This window comes from Molothrus aeneus, chromosome 10 (assembly GCF_037042795.1).
Source record: "Molothrus aeneus isolate 106 chromosome 10, BPBGC_Maene_1.0, whole genome shotgun sequence".
Lineage (NCBI taxonomy): Eukaryota > Metazoa > Chordata > Aves > Passeriformes > Icteridae > Molothrus > Molothrus aeneus.
This window is the reverse complement of record NC_089655.1, coordinates 6,973,430-6,991,427: the sequence shown is the minus strand read 5'-3', so window position 1 is coordinate 6,991,427 and position 17,998 is coordinate 6,973,430. Positions and strand designations below refer to the sequence as shown.

Sequence of the window (17,998 nt, the reverse complement as noted above, 5' to 3'; positions counted from 1 at the left end):
AAACCAATTAAAGAAACTTTTTTTTGACTGGGCTTTTCTGACAGAAGCGCTCCTCACTCCTGCAGTTCCTTTTCTTAGGCAAAATCTGAGACTGTTCATCTGTTCTCCTGATTGTCCAGTGTCTGGTTCATTGTGTCTTGTAGCCACGTTTAAAATAATGAAATCTGCAAGTGTGATGGTGAAGGCTGGAGATCCTCTTCTAATCTCTTAGCAGTGGAATTATTATATTTGCTTCTTTTTTCTTAATCTGTCACCAGTGGTAGATCCTAGTGAACAAATGTTTTCAGACAGAGTTAATATTGACTTCGGTGATAGAAGGAAGTAAAATGCTTTCAAATATTCCAGTAGTGTTTGTACCTGTGGCACAGAATGGATCTCCTAGATACTGTCCACTTCTTTTAAAGAAGGAATTTTTGTTTTTCTTTTTTTTTTTTTTTCTTCCATTCAAGACCTATGCTGGTACTTTAGAGTACATACTTCTGACAAGTCAAAGCATGAGAAACCAAGTTATAATGGTAAAAACATAATTTCTGTAAATCAGGTACCTTGTCAAAGATAATCTGTTTAAGATACAGCATGAACTGATGAAAGATTGGGAAAAGCATTGTTTCAATGCTGGTATTTTTTGGGTTTGTGCAGGACAGGATAACTTCAGGATGCTGATCTCATCGTGTTTTAACAGCCTTTCCTGTCTTTGTGTCACCAGTTTATTGTTAAAACAGAGGAAGATTCTTTATTTTACTGAATAGCAAAAAATCAGTGAGCAAACAGAATAGAAGAAGCACTTTATATTGGGGACTGTCCTTTTCCTTTGTGGGAAAGATTTGGGTGTAGATATCTGATGAGTGGCACAGCAAGTCAAACTTTTCAAAAGGATGGTTATGGTGTTCCTCTTCCTTTCCCTATGCTGCCCGCAGAAGTGCTTTTGCAGCAGTGTAGTAAGCTGAACCATAAAATTGCTGTGAATTAGCAAGGTGCTCCCTCTTCCTTCCAGCTTTGGTTAATTTTAACCTTGAGCTAGTTGAAAAAATGCTTGGTTTTGTATAAACAAGAGGGCATACAGGGGTGTGTACTTACTTAGGGGAAATTAAGAAATTGGCAAGTGTTGAAGTAAAACCTTTGAATAAATGCAAAGTCATATCTTTAGGGCAATGCTGAAGTGGCAAATTGTAGCTTGAGTGCAAAACAATAAAATGGCTTAAGTGAAAAGAGAAGCAGAGTTAAAAATGGAAAAAGAGCAAGGATGCAAAACCCTTGGTGTGGATTGTCAAAGAGCCACAGCTGCTGGTTTGCATTACAGGAGATACATTGGTCAGGAGCTGATGTGGTTCACTTGACTCCTGTAGTCTGGCTCTTCCCAAAAGTTTCAGCTGAGGCAGAGAACTGAGTTGTTATTTTTTTGTACTGGTTCTTTCATTTATATTTTCCTGGACTAATAGTTTCTCTCCTCTGCATAATGAGTCACACTCATTAGCTCATTTGGGTGGACAGCTCAGACTGTATCACAATCATCTTTCTAATGCCTTTGAGGAAATTTTGTCAGCAGCAGCATCAACATCAGGGGGAGTCCCTGTGTCATCATTATCTTTGTTACCAAGACAGTGGTGGGACTTGTGTGGGAATCCCTCCTGGGGTGGCTGGTGGGCAGTGTCTCAGCTGCACTGCATTTCATGCAGGAACATGGCTGTGTGCAGGTTGCAGGCTTGAGTTGTTGTGAAATGCCATTGTGGAGGTTGCTGCTCTAGCAGAGTTCACCTTGCATGTTGATACTGGCACTGGTGTGTCCCTCTGTAGGAAGAAAAAAAGAAAGAAAACCAGGGTTTTTTTAAAATGTTGACTTCACGTTTATAAAGGAAAAAACCAACAAACACAAGGTATTGCTTTGCTGTTAGTGTCTGAAGTGTAATACTTGCTGGTTTGCCTGGTTTTTTTCCTAGATGAGATTTTTCACTATGATGACATCAGTCTTTATTAATCTTGGCTGTTGGCTAGCTCAAGTCTTGGAATTTAGGAACTGAATTTTTCAACAGGGAAGAAGTACTTAAAGGGAAGATTATATTTTCAAATCCTGGTACAGATTTGTGTGGTGTAGCTGGAAGAGTGGTGACTGAAAACCAAGCTGATTAGGTGATGGCTTTGCTGCAAACACTGATGTTTTTGTGTTGACCCATTCCCTTGGTACTTTGTCAGAATAAAAAAATATTTCTTTAACCTATGATCTCTAGTTTATGGAATTACAGGATTTCCTCTTGTCCCTAATTCCAGTCCATGTCTGTTTTTTTACATATTCTTTGTACTGCAAGAAGGAAACAAGTTGTAACAAATTTTTGCTAGACTGGTACTCCATTCTTGAAACTATTGTGGTCTGTCTTGGTTTTTACCTCCCTTGGAACTGCAGCATAGAAAGAAAGTCTGGTTTTACTGAGAGGTGGCTCTAGGTCGCAGCCTAGGATGTGCCCTAGGTGTCCCCTGTGCAGAGGAGGGACACTTGGCTCAGCTCAGGCAGCTGGAGTCAGGGCTGGTTGTGCTGCCCCCTGCTCATTCCAGTTGTGCTCAGGGCATGAAGCCCTGGAATACAGACACTGGCCTGGTTTTGGGGGGGCATGTTTCTGAGCAGAGGAAAGAGAATCTGCTCCTGGAAAAGCTTCTTGAATTATTGTTCTCCGTGAGGAGGTGGGGAAAGTAGCATGTTGGGTTGTTGAGTAACATTAACGGTGGAAAATCAGTTCAGACTAACTTTGAATCTAAAAAGAAAGAAAAAAGCCTTGTAAAGCAAGCTGTCTATCATTTTATGCATACATTACCTACCTCAGCAGAAGTACTATACAAGTAGTTTGGAGATTTTTTTTAACATGGTAGCAATTTTTTATACTTCTACCTATAAAATTGCAGTCTTTCCAATCATGGAATTCAAAAGGTGTCCCGAAGGCATAAAACAATTTTTCTATAACTAAAGGTGTAATAATATTGAGGCTTTACACTATTGGATAGTCTGGTGGTTAAAAGAAAGATCACACTGCAACAAGAAACTGAGATGTACCTGATAGTTTTTCCCTCCTGGTTTGCACATGTGATATACATTTTAAAACTGCATTAACTTGCATTAGCATGCTGGCAAGCATGAGAACTTTGTGGGAGAGGTTAGGTTGATTCCTCATTCTAGGGTAGGTCGAGGAAATGTTATGTGATTTTTAAGTGCGGCTTGGGGAGGGGTTTAGCCTCGTGTTCTGTGGAAATGAAGCTGAGGTGTTGGCCATGCCAGCTAGAGGGACTTCTCCCTGCCCAGTTTTGTAACACTTTGACAGTTTGAACTAATTTGTCAGGAGGACAGGGGCCTGTAGAAGGGGAAATGGTTTGTTACTGCTGACAGTGAAGGGAAAAGTGCAGTGGGATATTAGTGCTTACTACACATCAGAAATCCATACCCTGAGACCAGAAGGCCCAAGAAGTCAGGATCATTGGGTTTGCTGCTCTCCAAACTGCTGATTTGTGAAAAATGGTCGGTATTTGCTATGAGCTATTAGCAGGATGATGTAATGGGGTGAAATTTTGGTGAAGTAGCCAAAAGCATGCAATAGGTACATCTGTTACTTGACCTCATCTGCCACGTATGAGCTGTCAGAACCTTATTTCTAACTGATGTCAGTGACTCATTGATCTTTTTGCTTTTCATGTAAAAAGGAGTTTAAAGCAGCTGGAATGTTGTGTTGGTAAATGTTCTTGCTCTTTATTGCAGTAACATGTCTGACGCTCTGGCGAACGCCGTGTGCGAGCGCTGCCAGGCGCGGTTCGACCCTGCTGAGAGGATTGTGAACAGCAATGGGGAGCTGTACCACGAGACCTGCTTTGTCTGTGCCCAGTGCTTCCGGCAGTTTCCAGAGGGACTCTTCTATGAGGTGAGTTCCCACACTGCTTGGAAGAGAAGAGAAATAGCTCTGGTAAAATGCAAGGAATTCTCAGCTTTCTTGCGTGTTTAATTTCTTAGCCCTAAATATTTGTCGCCATTTTTTTGAGGATCTTCCAACTTAATTTCCCTTTTTTTCTTCTCACATATTCCTTTCGTATTAGCAAAAGCTGCTCTTTGGGTAAGACACATTTCAAAAAGAAAATAAAAAGTGTTTTGTTAACCATCACAAAATGGTTTGGGTTGGAAGGGACCTTACAAATCACACAGGACCACTTTCCATTGGACTGGATTGCTCAAAGCACTGTCCAACCTGGCCTTAATATTTCATTAGACAAAAGTGATCTTTTATCTTTATTTTTAGACATATTGTACTAAACTGTTCCAGTTGGGCAACTGTAATAAGTGAACCCACTTAAAAACTGGGTTGAGTTTTTTTTACAGAATATGGACAAGCACATATTTTGACTAACACATTGGCTTAAACTTGCTGTATTTTATTTTGGCATGAGTTTTAGCCTTGTGTAGGAAGAATAGTAGTCCTGAACTAAACTAAAGCAAAAATGAAATAAAAGGCAACTATAGGAAAAGGATTGGGGTATTGTTCAGGATTTTTACCATATTGTAGCAACATTGCTATTAATTTAGCTGTGCAAGTTCACCACGAGGCTGAAGCTATATGTGGGTATTTCTTTAATGAGAACCTTTAGGAGTTGAAAAACACATGTATAGGGGGCTCGAACTGGAAAATGTGACTGACCTTGACTAAATGGTCATATCAATGGAAAATCATGCTGCACTGTCAAGGTGTAAAAGTAGTTCAGTTGTTCATGAGGGCTCCTTCTCTCTTGTTTTGTTTGCAGTTTGAAGGTAGGAAGTACTGTGAGCATGACTTCCAGATGCTGTTTGCTCCTTGCTGCGGGGAATGTGGTAAGAAGTGGCAAATATCAACACCAGGGCTTAACTGCAGGGCTGTGCAAACCTTGCAGCATTGCTGGAACATCCAGTCCCTTGGGCTGAGGTTGTTGGGGTTGTTTTAAGGAGTCAGGAGCTCTGGGTGAGAATAAAGCATGATACCAGCAGTGATTTTGGGTTACTCTGGTTGTGGGAATAATTTGGGGTTTGTTTTCCAAGTTAGACTGTAATAGTAATTATGGAATGAAAGTAGAAGGACAGTGGATTTTGATAAGACTGTTTTCTGCATGCATCTCATGGTTTCCTTTTGCAGGTGAGTTCATTACTGGGCGTGTTATCAAGGCAATGAACAACAACTGGCACCCAGAATGTTTCCGCTGTGAGCTCTGCGATGTAACTCTTGCTGACCTGGGTTTTGTGAAGAATGCTGGCAGGTAAGAGGGAGCAGGAGGTCAGAATGTTGTATTAATGTGTTATTGATGCGGCTGTGAGCTGCTGAGGGTGGTCAGCTAGTTTTACACTGAGAAGGATAGCTTGAAAAGGTACAGAAGAAAGTTTAGGAATAGCTTGTTAGGTGAGAAGTTCTTCATCCAATGAAACACGTTCTTGTTTCCAACAAGAAACTCAAATTTTAGTGGGTAGTGAATGGGTTCTGGAAAGGAATTTCAGGCAGAAGGCTGCATAATAAGTTAGAAAAAGGGATTAGGTGATCTCAGGCAGGCTGTTCATCAAGTAAGCTGCTGAGCAGGAAATCAAGTGTAGCAAAAGGCCACAAGAACAACACAATGATTACAGCAAAGTCTTTTCAGCCTGTGGTTCCACTGGTCTTCAGAAATCATTTATTTTAAATGCAGAAATACAAAATGAATCCTAGAGGTCGATTAATGCATTTAATTCAGAAACAAGAAATAAAAACACAAAAGAGAGCTTATACAAAAGCATACCATTATAAGAAAATAAAACAGTCCAGCAGTTAGCAGACAGTGTTGCGCAATTCAGAGTTAATTTTAGGCTTTCATATGTTATGAAAGCCATATGTTAGTAGTTTCCTAGAGTTTATATTTTCACTAACTAAATGGTGAAGGAAGGAAGAAAAGGTCATATACTTGTATCTGTCCAGCAGGGAGTCTTCTCAACTCCCTCTTATTTTTCATACTGCATGCAACCTCTGTGCCTTAGTTTTTTGAGCTGGGCATAATTGATTTTATTTTGGTGTCTCATCTTGCTAGAGTGGGCTGTTGGAATAGCACTTAGGGTGTTTTGGGGAAGCAGTCAGAATAAAAGCAGTTCAAGCAAGATAAAGTATGTTTGATTTTGTAATTTGTGGACCAAACCTCAAATGGTAAGGAACTCATCCCCAAAGCATAGCAGAGAGATAGGTGTGTGTATCTCTGTAACAATATATTTCACCTGTCACATGATTTCCTGTAACATTTATATCCATAGCATTGAAGCAGTCTTCTAGTAAATATTGGGGGAAACTCTTGTGGGTTTTTTTCCCTTCTCATTGTACCTGGTCTACCTGTCACTTCCAGGCATGTTCTGCTGGATGCAATTTGTATCAGTGAGAATAATAATAATAATCCCTACTCTATCCATAGTGAAGGAATAGTCTTATCCATAGTAAAGGAATAAGTCACAAAAAAGAACTGTAAACCATCTTAAAGCTAGGAATCTTTTCTGTCTTAATTCCTGTCCAGGTTGGGTTTATTGCTTCATTCTGATGTTTTTTGGGTTTTTTTTCTTGTCACCATTTAGTACCAGTTTTCTCTCTGTTACATATAAACACTTTGAATTCAGAAACTTGAACAAGATGTGCCAATGTGGAGGTTTTTTTTGTCAGGCAGGTCTGTCTCAGGAGTGGATCTCTACTGCTGGCACAATGTGAGATTTTAAATAAGGCTGTATGCATTGAGCAGAGGAAGCACTGAGTGCCTTGGGAATTAAGTTCTTTGAAGAAAAAATTCACGGGTCCATTTCCCTCACTGTCCCCCTTCCCTATTCCTAAGTGCTCAACCCTCAGTTTCATTTCTTGGAAACCAGAAGAACTGTCCTTCTCTTTGAAGTTTCAGCAACACAAACACATGTGTTCTCTATGGTCAAAGGGTTCTTGTTAATGGCAGCCCCAGAAAAACAACAGAACTTCCCCTTTCAGGATGAGTTTGACTCTGGTTGGACTGTCTTGCTGCATATTTGTGCTCTCAGCTGATTTTGGTGGAAGAGTGTTCTTAAAATGAAACACTGATACTGACAAGAGTCATGTTCACAGTTCAGATTTAGCACTTAGTGAGCTTTCATTTGTCTTACCCTCATATGTTTGAGGCAACATTATGGTCTTTTTAATACAAAACAGATTGCACAAAGCCTCACGGAATTTCTCAGCCACAAAAAAGTACATGATGGGGTCGAAGGCCCCATTGAGGCTGGTGAGGCAGGAGGTGACGCGGTTGCTGAGGGCCAGCAGACGCTGCGTTTCACAGGAAGCTCTGCTCCCGTTGTAGTGGAGAATATAAATGAAGCGATTGACGTGGTAAGGTACAAAGCAAATTAGAAAGATCATCAGGACCATGATGATCATTTTGACAGCTTTTTCCTTCAGGTGTTTCTCAACTCTGTTCCCACTCTTCAGGCTCTGGATGATGAGTAAGTAGCAAGTCACAGTAGTCACGAAGGGGAGGGTGAATGCCACGGCTAAGGACACGAGGGCGTGGCGTGAGGCCTTTTCTCTGTAGAGCTGCAGGCAGACAGTCGTGTTTTTCATCTGGACAGTCTGCACACTGAGCAGCAGAGGTGCCATTGCCACCCCAACGATGACCCACAGAAAGACACACGTCACGTGGGCATAGCGGGACCTGCGGAGCTTGATGGACTTCACTGGGTGCACGATGGCCAGGAAACGGTCAACGCTGATGCACATCAGGAAGTAAATACTGGCATACATGTTGAGGTAAAAAAGGAAACCAGTGAGTCTGCATGGGATCTCACCAAATGGCCAATGGTTACCAGAAAAATGGTACACCAGCCGCGTGGGGAGTACCAGCACAAAGAACAGGTCAGCCACAGCAAGATGCATCAGGAAAACGTTGGCAGGCGTGCCTGACTTCTGGTCCCGGATGAAAAGCCAAAGAGCCAGGGCATTGCCAGCAAAAGCCAGGATGAAGTCCAGAAAGTAGAATGTGGCAAAAATCATGTTCTCAAGGTGTGTTTCTTTGCCACATTGCTCTGATGTTTCCAAACTGAAATTTGATTGATTTGAGCAGTTGAAGAGCAGGCTTGAAGCTGCAGGCCCGTTCATTTTTCTCCACAGTTCTGAAGAGGAAAAAGCCCTAAATGTGAAAGAATTAAGACATTATATTACAGAAGAGCCTGGACTTGTGGAAAACAAAAGAAAAAAAAGACATTTAAAAACCCATGCATAAAAGTCAGGAATGTCTCCTGTTTGCTAGCATCAGTGTTTGGTATGACAGGTCAGTCTGAATTTAAATGTTATATTAGAACTCTGAATACCCTCTGCTCAGCTGGGTTTACCAGAGCAGTATCTCCCATGGAAGGAACTCCAGTGAAGAGCTGGCTAGCTGGTGATGAGCTTGTCTCTAGCCTGTGCTGAGGTCAGTTTTATAATCAGGTAGTGAGATGCTTGTGTGTCTGGTTAAGAGGTGTAGAAGTGAGTTCTGTATATCTAACTAGAAAGCACATTCCATGTTTCAGTATGAAAGCCTGATTCAGAACTTTAGAGTTCCTGATGAGTCGCTTTTCTGAGCACAGGTATCTGTTGCAAGGTGATCTAACGTAGAATATCTGTCTTGTTTTTAAAAGAGATAAAAGACAGGTCAAATATTGCTGTTATTAAAAAAACAACAGGGTTCCTGAAAACCTTAGAGCATTATTTTAGTTTAAAGTCCTGTGTTTAAAGCAAATGCACCTAGTTCCAATGTAGAAGGAAACTTTTCAGATGGGTAGCAACATCTCTTTTGACACCGAATTGACCCAGGGAAGATTTTAAAAAATGCCTGTGCTGTCAGTCACCTCTCAAAGTGTCATCCTTTCCTGCAGCTTTTATCTTCCACCACAGCTCTCTCTTTTCCTCCCTCAAAAACCTGAGCTCCACTGTAGTTTATCCAGGGCCTTTTCCAAGCAGAAGCTTAGCAAAACTGGTCTTAGCTTTGCCAGTCTCTGTTTGCAATGTCCTGAACAGCATCAACAAGAAGTGTGATAGGATTTTCTGAGCACCTGCCCATGGCTTTGGTTGTCTGTGGGTATAGGTGGTAGGGAAATGCAGGTGGTCTGAAATTCCAGCATTGTCTCTATTACTTGGATTTCTCATAAGTGTTCCAGTCTGTGCAGCAGTACCTCCACTTTGCTCACCCTTGCCTTTTGTACTGACTGAGCATTTCTCCATAATATTCAATACATCTTTAAATATATCCATTATGCGCTGCATCCAGCTCCCCAACAGAATTCATTGTTCACATGCCCAAAAATATTGGGATCATAAAGACCTGAAATGGGATTAAGGACAAACAAATATATTGGAAAATATAAGAAAATTCCAAAGTAATTAATATGTTCAGTTTAGCTGCTGTTAATTTCAGGTGAACAGAAAACTGGAATAACTGGAGACTAATGTGCTGGATCACTTCTGTTTGGTTCAAAATTGAAGAGACAAAGTCAACAGCAGGGAGACTGGATGAAATTCAGAAATTTGGAAGTTCTTCCTATGGCCACAGAGGGCCCTTCTTACTTCATGCATTGCCTGGATACCCTTCTGGATTTGAGTATTTTTGGCAAGATAGCAACTTGTTATTACTTGCAATTGCATGTGCAAGGATAACTGTACAGCCCTTTTGTTCTTATCTGTAAAAATACTTGTGAAATTGTGCTTTGACATACAAAAGGAAAATGCCCAGCTGATTTTTTTTTCTTTTGTGTGAAGGTCACAAGTTTACAGAGACCACAATTTTTTGTTTATATTATTCATTTGTCCCTTACAAAATAAAACCTGCAAGTATGGGTTGGCTCTTGTCTTACTGATAATGCTTTAAATCAATTCCCAAAGTGAAGGAGTAAGCAGACTTTTCCCTGTTTACAAGATGATTATTAGGGGTTTAACAACATGATACACTGAACCAATTCATTTGAATTGCTTTCCTAAGGTAGATCTTAGAAATTCAGATTCAGCTGCGTGTCAGTGCCAGACTTAGAATAGGCAAGACTTCAAAGTTAGGAGCTTTATGCTCACTGATGACAACATTGAGTTTGCTGTGGATTTCTATACAGACATGCTTTCAGTGCAGAATGCTGTGGGTTGGAGTACGAAGGAGAATGTCAGAGCTATCTGGAAGCCCAGTATGTCAGTGTCAGGAGGAGAGAGGCTTAGAACTAATGATAAAATTGAAATAGATTCAATCTTTGCAAATGACAGCCTTCATAGGAGACCTGCTGTTATCTAATTTACTTTTTAGAGCAAGGTGAAATTAGATGTTTTTCATTGTCTGATTAGAAGTTATAGAAAAACGAAGTGGTCCTCTTTCTAATTTTGCTTATGTTTTAAATTAAAAGGAAATTTTAATTACAGCTTTAATGGGTTTTTTTGTAATTCTAGTTAATGGGTGAAAATAGTGGTGTAGCACTTGAGTAGGTTGAGAAAAAAGCCAACATGTCACTAGAATTAATTGTTGGGCTTATTTTTAGACTTTACATGCTTTTGGCAAAATTCTACAGTTTTAGAAAAGTAATAATTCTCTGTGTGTTCTCTAGAATTTGTTGAAAGCCCTTTGCAGTTATTTGCAATTCCACTCCTATTCTCCTTGGGTTTATCCTATAGATTTAAAATAAATATGTTTAGTTTTTTTCTATTTTTACAAACAAATGACTGGGATTCCTATAGTCTGTACAAATGCTAAGAGCAAACTAGAAACCTTTACAAATTACCTATAATGTGTAGTCTCTGTTAAGCTGTATGGTGCAAGAGGCTTTCATTCTACAGACAAAAAACTCCTTTAGGAGTCTGGCTCATTATCCAGTAATTTCTGCTTGGACTGCACTCTTGATGTTGTGTGAATATTTAGTGATTTATGTATTGCTGAACAGAGCACTGTTCTGGAATGAGCCATTATCCCAGGCCTCCCAGGGCTGAGCTGAAATGGGGGTGTCACTGCTCATTTGAAATACATGCATGCACACTGACCATATTTCATGCCCTGTTTCTCTTCTGCTCAGAAACAAGCAAGAGAACAATCCACAAGGCTGGACATAATGCAGTCACTCTTTCAGCGGATGCTCTGTCTGTCATTAATGAAAGAACTAGCAGGAGAGAGCTTTAGCTCATTGAACACAGTTACCTGGCTAGTTTGGAGCTTTTGTTTGCCCACTGACCTGTATGTTAGGGTTTGAGGTAGGTCAGAAATTCCTGTTCTTGCTCTCAGCTAGAGCAGTTTCTGTTTGTGCATTTTTATGATTATGACTTTAGTGTCTTGTCAAATGAGTGTCTCCTATCCTTCACTCAAAGTACTCTTCATTAGAAATAGTCCTTTTCTGACTGAAGTTATTCTCCTGAAAATCACTCTCTGTTGAGCCTGTATTTCAGCTGAAATACTTGGTTATCGTGAGCATCAAAGCAGTGTCAGAGAGCACTAGATATACCATACAACTGGCACAAATGGATATACATTAGGTACAAAAGTTTGAAAACCTTTTTTGTTTTGAAAGAGTGACATAAAGATGAGGAGATTATTCTTTGAAGTTCAGAAAATGCTGCCTATTCTTAGATTACATTTCCATTATATTCATCCACCTCAATATGTGTTCTGCTCCTCATTGGCACCAGCTAAAACTAATGCCATTAGGAAAGCTCCTAAAAAAAAAAAAGCTCCTAGTAGCAAAAGTTGGTCTCTTACCTCTTCACAATGCTGTCCTGTGGGTGGATTATAGGATCCTTTTGGGAAATGTCTCAACGAACTCCTTCTGATGACAGCAGATTAGAAACAGCAGAGCAAACAAGATGATTCTGAGAGTTTGAAGTTGCAGAGTTGCTGAGAGCAGAGAGGGGAGCCCCTCTATATAGTGTCCTCCTTGCTCTGATAGCACATTATCAGCTCAGTCACACAGCAGAGCAGGGGAGAGGACACCCCAGCACTGAGGAGCTGTCTTCATCCCAGCTGACTCTTGGCACTGGGGCTGCTGCTATAGATATGAGTATCCTGCATGAATATGCCAGTGTTCGTGGTGCTTACTGAAGGCTGCTACTGAACCTCCAGCCCTAAACACAGAATCCTTGGAGTCCCCTGATTATTTTAGGAGGGTGGAGAGATGCATTGTTTGGGGGAAATCTAGTATTAACAGACACAACAGGAGACTTCAGAATGGGATAATTCCATAATGGTGGGAAGGGGGAGGGGGAGAGGGTTAGGGAGAGGGGAGGCTGCTATGGTAACAGCTTAGCCTGTCCAGCACTTCCCTTTGCTTCCAAAAGAGAGGGTCTGTGGGAGGGCAGAGGGTTTGTGAGTGGGGTGGGGGTTGATAATGGTTTATCAGTGCAAATGGCTGAAGGCATCTCATTCAGCTGAATGAGAGGGGTCTCTTTCAGGACTCTTGCTTCGGGGTCCCCATGTCCAGCCCTGTATAATTACTCTGCATTTGACAGTGCTGAGTAAAATTGATGCCTTTATGCTGAGATGAGCACAGCTGTGTGTTTCCTTATAATGGGGTGCTGTCTGCTTTTTCTGGACTCCGTCTGGGCGGACAGTGCTTCCAGCCCTGGGCAGAGACACTTGCTGACAGAAGGACTCAGATTTGGAGAGAATAATAATGATGTTTAGCACTTAGACAGGCACCTGCCAGCTGAGAGTCATAAATGTTTGAGGCCTCACAACAACATGTGTTGTATTCTTGTCCTCATTTCACAGATCTAAGGGTAAATAATTCGTCAGGGCAGAATTTTGGAAGGGGCCCTGTGAAGAACCTGCTACTTAATCTGTAAATCTGCCCTTTCCATTTGAACTTTTTCTTTTGTCTGATGTGTTTTGAGAATGACCTGTAAATCTCCATGAGTGTTTGACATATCACAGTGAGTGATACAGTGAAAGGAATGAAGCAGACTTGTTAGTTTTGGGACAAAGAAACCCACAGAAGTCATTCTCTGTCATCTTTCTTTTACCATGAATTCTTCCCCAGCCCACAGTGTTGCAGCTAGAGGGATAGGTAGTAGGCAACAGCTTCTCCTCAGAGCTCCTAAGTATGGGGATAAAACCGATGGCTTCCATCAGCCTTCACAAGTTTTTTTATGCCTTTGCCCAAGCTTTTCTACCATAAATTTGGTTTATCTGCCAGTTTAGAAGTGTACTTGTAATGTGTTCAAGAACATGTGCTAGGAATACAGCTGCTTTTACTACATAAAATTGCATCGTTCTTAATTTTCTTTGACTTAGGAGTAAAAGGAATTTGTAGGCAACAAGAGGTCTCTTGTTTTTCCTAGATACTGAAGACTAAGGAATCCAGCCATGGCAAAAGGCATTCAAGCAATGCACTTTGGTTTGATACATTTTATTCTCTTCTTGACTCCCTCCAGTGCTGTAATGCCTCTGCTATGGTTGGATCCATTAGTTATAGATAGAGGGTGTTGCTGCCTTTCCTTGCCCAGCTGTCAGAAAAGATCTGGAGGGTTGGAAAGGATCCCTAGAAGAATGACTGGGTGATACCTCTGATGGCACATCAGTCAGTGAATGCTGGAGTAGTCTTCTAAGGGAATACAACTTTGTGACTACTTTATGCACATTCTTCTCTGTGAAACTGGACACCAAACTTAATTATGTTTATTCTGACCTCATAAGTTCAGTTCTGTTACATAAAGTACTTCCTACAGTATGTATTATATGTTGTTTTAGGAGAAAGAGTTTTTTAATATTTTCTTTACTTTGTTCAACCAGGCACCTGTGCAGGCCATGCCACAACCGTGAAAAAGCCAAGGGACTGGGCAAGTACATCTGTCAGAAGTGCCACTTGATAATTGATGAGCAGCCTCTGATGTTTAGGAATGATTCCTACCATCCAGATCACTTCAACTGCACCCACTGTGGGTATGTTACCATACTGTAAACTCTGACAAAAAAGGAGGGAGACAAACAGTTGAGTCAGCAGTGCAGTCCTTCCCAAGGTCTAAACTTTGCTGCCTTCACATTGTTATTGTTGAGCAAATAGAAATTGTGTGAGGAGAAACTGAAATAAGTTTGGAAAAACTACAGGAATTTTAATTTTATTTTGCCACTTAATATTCTCTTATTCTGACACAGTTTATAATGAAAGTGAAAATAGTTCCTTGGCATGAGTTTATCTGAAAGTCTGTGTGCAGATTACCAAAGTAGAGTTTTCCAAAGATGGGAGTTACCAGGCTGTCCAAAATAGCTTAACTTTGAATTCCTGGATAGAAAAACAAAATGGCTTGATGAGCTGTGTCAGTCTTGTGGCACTGTCCATTGCCACACTGATACCTGTCTGACCTGAATTACTCACCATGCAGGCATTTTAACTGGGCACAGTGCTGCTCCAGAATGGATAACAGTGCAAGTAAATGTCTCAGTGTTGAGCACTGCTAGGATGGCTCTTGCACCTGAGCTCTCCCATTCAGAGATACCTCAAGTCTCAGCATGGCACTGTGGTGTCCGTGTAGGTGCACCTCGTGTGTCTGTGAGAGTATCCAGCTGCAGACATGATGGTCTGCATGCCTTCTTGTCTGGCAAACTGAGAAAGCAATTTTAGAAAGATGAGTTGACAATGACTGTATTTCACTAGCTAAAATGACTGTATTTGTCGTGTGAATGTTGCCTAAGTTAACTCTCAGGTTTAGTGTTGCAGCAGTTCCTCCTGGGCACTGCAGAGTTTCCCTCAGTGCCCTGAGCTGGGTTTGTTGCAGGAAGGAGCTGACGGCCGAGGCGCGGGAGCTGAAGGGGGAGCTCTACTGCCTGCCCTGCCATGACAAGATGGGCATCCCCATCTGCGGCGCCTGCCGCAGGCCCATCGAGGGCCGTGTGGTCAACGCTCTGGGCAAGCAGTGGCACGTCGAGGTGAGCCCTTCTGAACCTGAAACTGCCTTCAGCAGCTCCTCTGGAGCAGGGCTGGTGCTGCTGGGAAGCTGTTGACATGCAAGTCGTCTGTAATATATGGATTCAGACTACACTAAATTGCTTATGCTTTGGATTGTCTTCACCTTTTGTGAGTGAATGAGTTACAGCAGGGCCATCAGGTTTCCTAAGAAAGCTGTGTTCACAGCTATAATAATCTTAATTTTAAAATTTGTAATGATCTTTGCGGAAGAGGGCTCACCGAAAAGCATTTACTTACTGATAAATGTACATATTTTGTATGATGTACTCAGATATATCCTCTCCAATTTGAGTTACCAGGCACATAAGTGTTGGAATTTTTACTGAAAGCTGAGCAATGCTTGCTTTTTAAGTCTTTTCAGTCCATTGTTTCTATAACTTCCAGCTGAGTCATCACAACTTGCTCTGATGATTTTTAGTCATCTTTGTTTCAGTCATTTATGCCTCCTAGGGCTTGACCTGAGAGATATGCTGCTGCTCATTTGAGGTGTATTCATGCCAACTATGTTTATGTTCCTGCTTCTCTTCCCTGAAACAAACAAGATAGTAGTCCACAAGTCTATCAGGATAGACACAAGATGATTGCCCTTCCTGCAGGTCTTCCACCTATCCTTAATACAACTCTTAATCACTATAAATAGACTAAATATCTCCGTTTTTGGGGGGGGGGGGTTTGTTGTTTTTTTTTTTTTTTTCGCTTCCATAAAGATCTTTCCTGTCTGTGCTTCATTAAAACATTGGGATAACAGCTTTAAATGAAAAAATCAAAAGAGGTAGATTTAGGTTAGAGACTGGGAAGAAATTCTCCCCTGTAAGGCCCTGAGGCCCTGGCACAGGCTGCCCAGAGAAGCTGTGGCTGCTCCATCCCTGAAAGTGTCCAAGGCCGGGTTGGAACCAGATGAGCCTTAAGGTCCCTTCCAACCCAAACTGTTCTGTGATCAAGTATCATGTATTGAGCTAGGATTTATTGCTGTGTTTTTACCTGGTGATGGGAAAGTTGTTTTGCCTGCCATGGAGTGTTGGGGTGTTTTTTCTTCTACAGCATTTTGTTTGTGCCAAGTGTGAGAAGCCATTCTTGGGGCACCGACACTATGAGAAAAAAGGGCTGGCCTATTGTGAGACTCATTATAATCAGGTAAATTCAGCCATCTGTGATGTAGGTACTTGTTGTGTCTGGCAAATGCTTTTTCATGTTGTGTATATGCAAAGCTATGCAGATTTTGCATAATCTGAATTTGTAGATGCAATGGAATATTAAGAAATTAGTCAGATTTAACAGAAAAATAATAGTTTTTCTTGGCAGGAAAGTGATGCTGAAAACAGAATAGAAATGTCTTGGGGACATTGATTTTAATTTGTGCCATTGACAGAAAATCACTGACCATGGGTTGAGATTAAAATCCCTGTGGTTTTACTTCTAATGTATTTGTGTGGGCTTCTTTAATTACTTCTTTCTGTGGGCATGAGGCAACTGCTGTGTTGTCTAAAACATAGAAAAGTAGATTATTTAAAAAAAAAAACAAACCAAAAACAGAAAAATCAATCAAACCCTATTTTTTCTGTGTCATTTGACTGAACAATGTTTTGGTTTGGTATTTTCTTCTGTCAGATCAATAACTCTCTCATAAGAGGTAAGTGTTGCTGTTCTGACAGTGGCTGTATTTTAGCAATAGTTCTATTTTGGGGTTTGTACTTGAGCATCAGGAGATGTTTGTCTACACTAAGCATCTTACTCTACCCATCCTTTCTTCTCCACAGGACTTTAAGATCCCCTAACAGTGCTAGAGTGTGAGGCATCAACAAAAAAGGTTTTGTAGTGGTTAGTGGTATGAGATCCAAAGGAACATAGACTATTTGGCAAGTGTATGAGAAGTTATTCAGAAGATTTAAATTGGTATATTTGGGGGCCACTGCTGTATCTGGGAATTCTTTGATTATTAGTATTTAATGTCCACACCAGCTGTGTGATTTGGGGACCATGAGTAGTCAGCAACATGAGTTTGTATTCTTATTTCTTTTTCTGTGCAGCTCTTTGGAGATGTCTGCTACAACTGCAGCCACGTGATAGAGGGAGATGGTAAGAGTTGTTCTCTCCTTGTTTTGGGTTGCTGTCCTTGTTTCATTTGTTAGTGCAGCTGTTGCAGTCCCACAGTTGCAAGACAACAGTGCTTGTTTTCACATCTGGCCTCATTTGAATTTGGATATAAATCTGAATTCAAGCAATCCATCAGTTTCCTCTTACTTAGTGCTTTTACTTTTGCAGTGGTATCAGCTCTTAACAAGGCCTGGTGTGTGAATTGCTTCTCCTGCTCCACCTGCAACGTCAAGCTCACTCTGAAGTAAGTCAGTGTTTGTATTTTGGACCACGTGAGTGAGACATTTGCCCCTAAGGCAGAGTATCAGCCTGGAGGAGCCATGAGCCTCTGCCTCTCTGAAGGCCAATATACCTTTTCTTTGTGGGAACAGGTGCTTAAAATTCCACTGATTTCTGCACTGAAAGGGAGCTGACACTCAGCATCCTCTCTGATCTATTTTCCTTCATTAATCTATCCTGTAAGGAGGTTGGGTAAGAGGGGAGCTCATTCAGCAGTACAGAGGGAAGATTCTAAACTTTGAGGAACTGCCCGTCCTGAATAACCTGCAGCCTCCATGTCTCCTTAATTTTGGTTGCTCCCCTCAATAACAATGTTTGCTATTGCATAGATTATTTTGAAATAAATATTTACCTCACTTATGTATAGAAGAGGGACAGAAAAAAAAACAGTCCTGCATTTTTCCTTTCTCAGGTTCAAACCCTTATCCTACTCTGCTGGGTTGGCTCCACTGACCATATGAAGGAGCTCTAATTCATCCCAAAGGGGACCTCTGAAGTGACACTTGTATTCTACAGTAACAAAATTATTATTATAGACTGCTACATGTAAATATATAGCAAAATCTTGCTCCTTATTTACTTAGGAGTACTAAAGACCTCAGTTCACTGATAAGAACCCAATCTCTATGCTTGCATCACCAGATGAGGAAATGAGTTGTTTTATAAATGGAATAGAGCACTTGCAACAACACTGATGTAGCTGCATTG

General features: G+C 41.0%; 2 protein-coding genes across 3 annotated transcripts in view; one reads left to right on the top strand and one right to left on the bottom strand.

Moving 5' to 3' along the window:
• The window catches only part of LIMS2 (LIM zinc finger domain containing 2), a 29,099-nt gene that overhangs the window by 9,927 nt on the left and 1,174 nt on the right, over positions 1-17,998 (top strand). The window contains exons 2-9 of the mRNA XM_066556416.1: positions 3,737-3,896; positions 4,768-4,834; positions 5,133-5,253; positions 13,744-13,893; positions 14,727-14,877; positions 15,959-16,051; positions 16,945-16,993; positions 17,180-17,255. Coding sequence (XP_066412513.1) covers positions 3,737-3,896; positions 4,768-4,834; positions 5,133-5,253; positions 13,744-13,893; positions 14,727-14,877; positions 15,959-16,051; positions 16,945-16,993; positions 17,180-17,255 — 867 coding nt within the window. The remainder of the gene's footprint in view (positions 1-3,736; positions 3,897-4,767; positions 4,835-5,132; positions 5,254-13,743; positions 13,894-14,726; positions 14,878-15,958; positions 16,052-16,944; positions 16,994-17,179; positions 17,256-17,998) is intronic.
• Positions 3,826-11,869, bottom strand: GPR17 (G protein-coupled receptor 17). Of its 2 annotated transcripts, XM_066556415.1 has the most exons (3): positions 11,716-11,869; positions 7,127-8,145; positions 3,826-3,909 (listed from the first exon to the last, which is right to left on the bottom strand). In XM_066556415.1, exons 2-3 carry the CDS (start codon positions 8,112-8,114, stop codon positions 3,890-3,892), a joined length of 1,008 nt encoding a protein of 335 aa, XP_066412512.1. In that variant the 5' UTR covers positions 8,115-8,145; positions 11,716-11,869; the 3' UTR covers positions 3,826-3,889. The 2 variants fall into 2 exon arrangements, with proteins under 2 accessions (XP_066412512.1, XP_066412511.1); XM_066556414.1 differs by lacking the exon at positions 3,826-3,909 and having other exon boundaries at positions 5,620-8,145.

What these genes read in the sequence shown, in the direction of transcription:
- GPR17 (XM_066556414.1), bottom strand. Translation starts at nt 8,114, where the DNA reads ATGAACGGGCCTGCAGCTTCAAGCCTGCTCTTCAACTGCTCAAATCAA.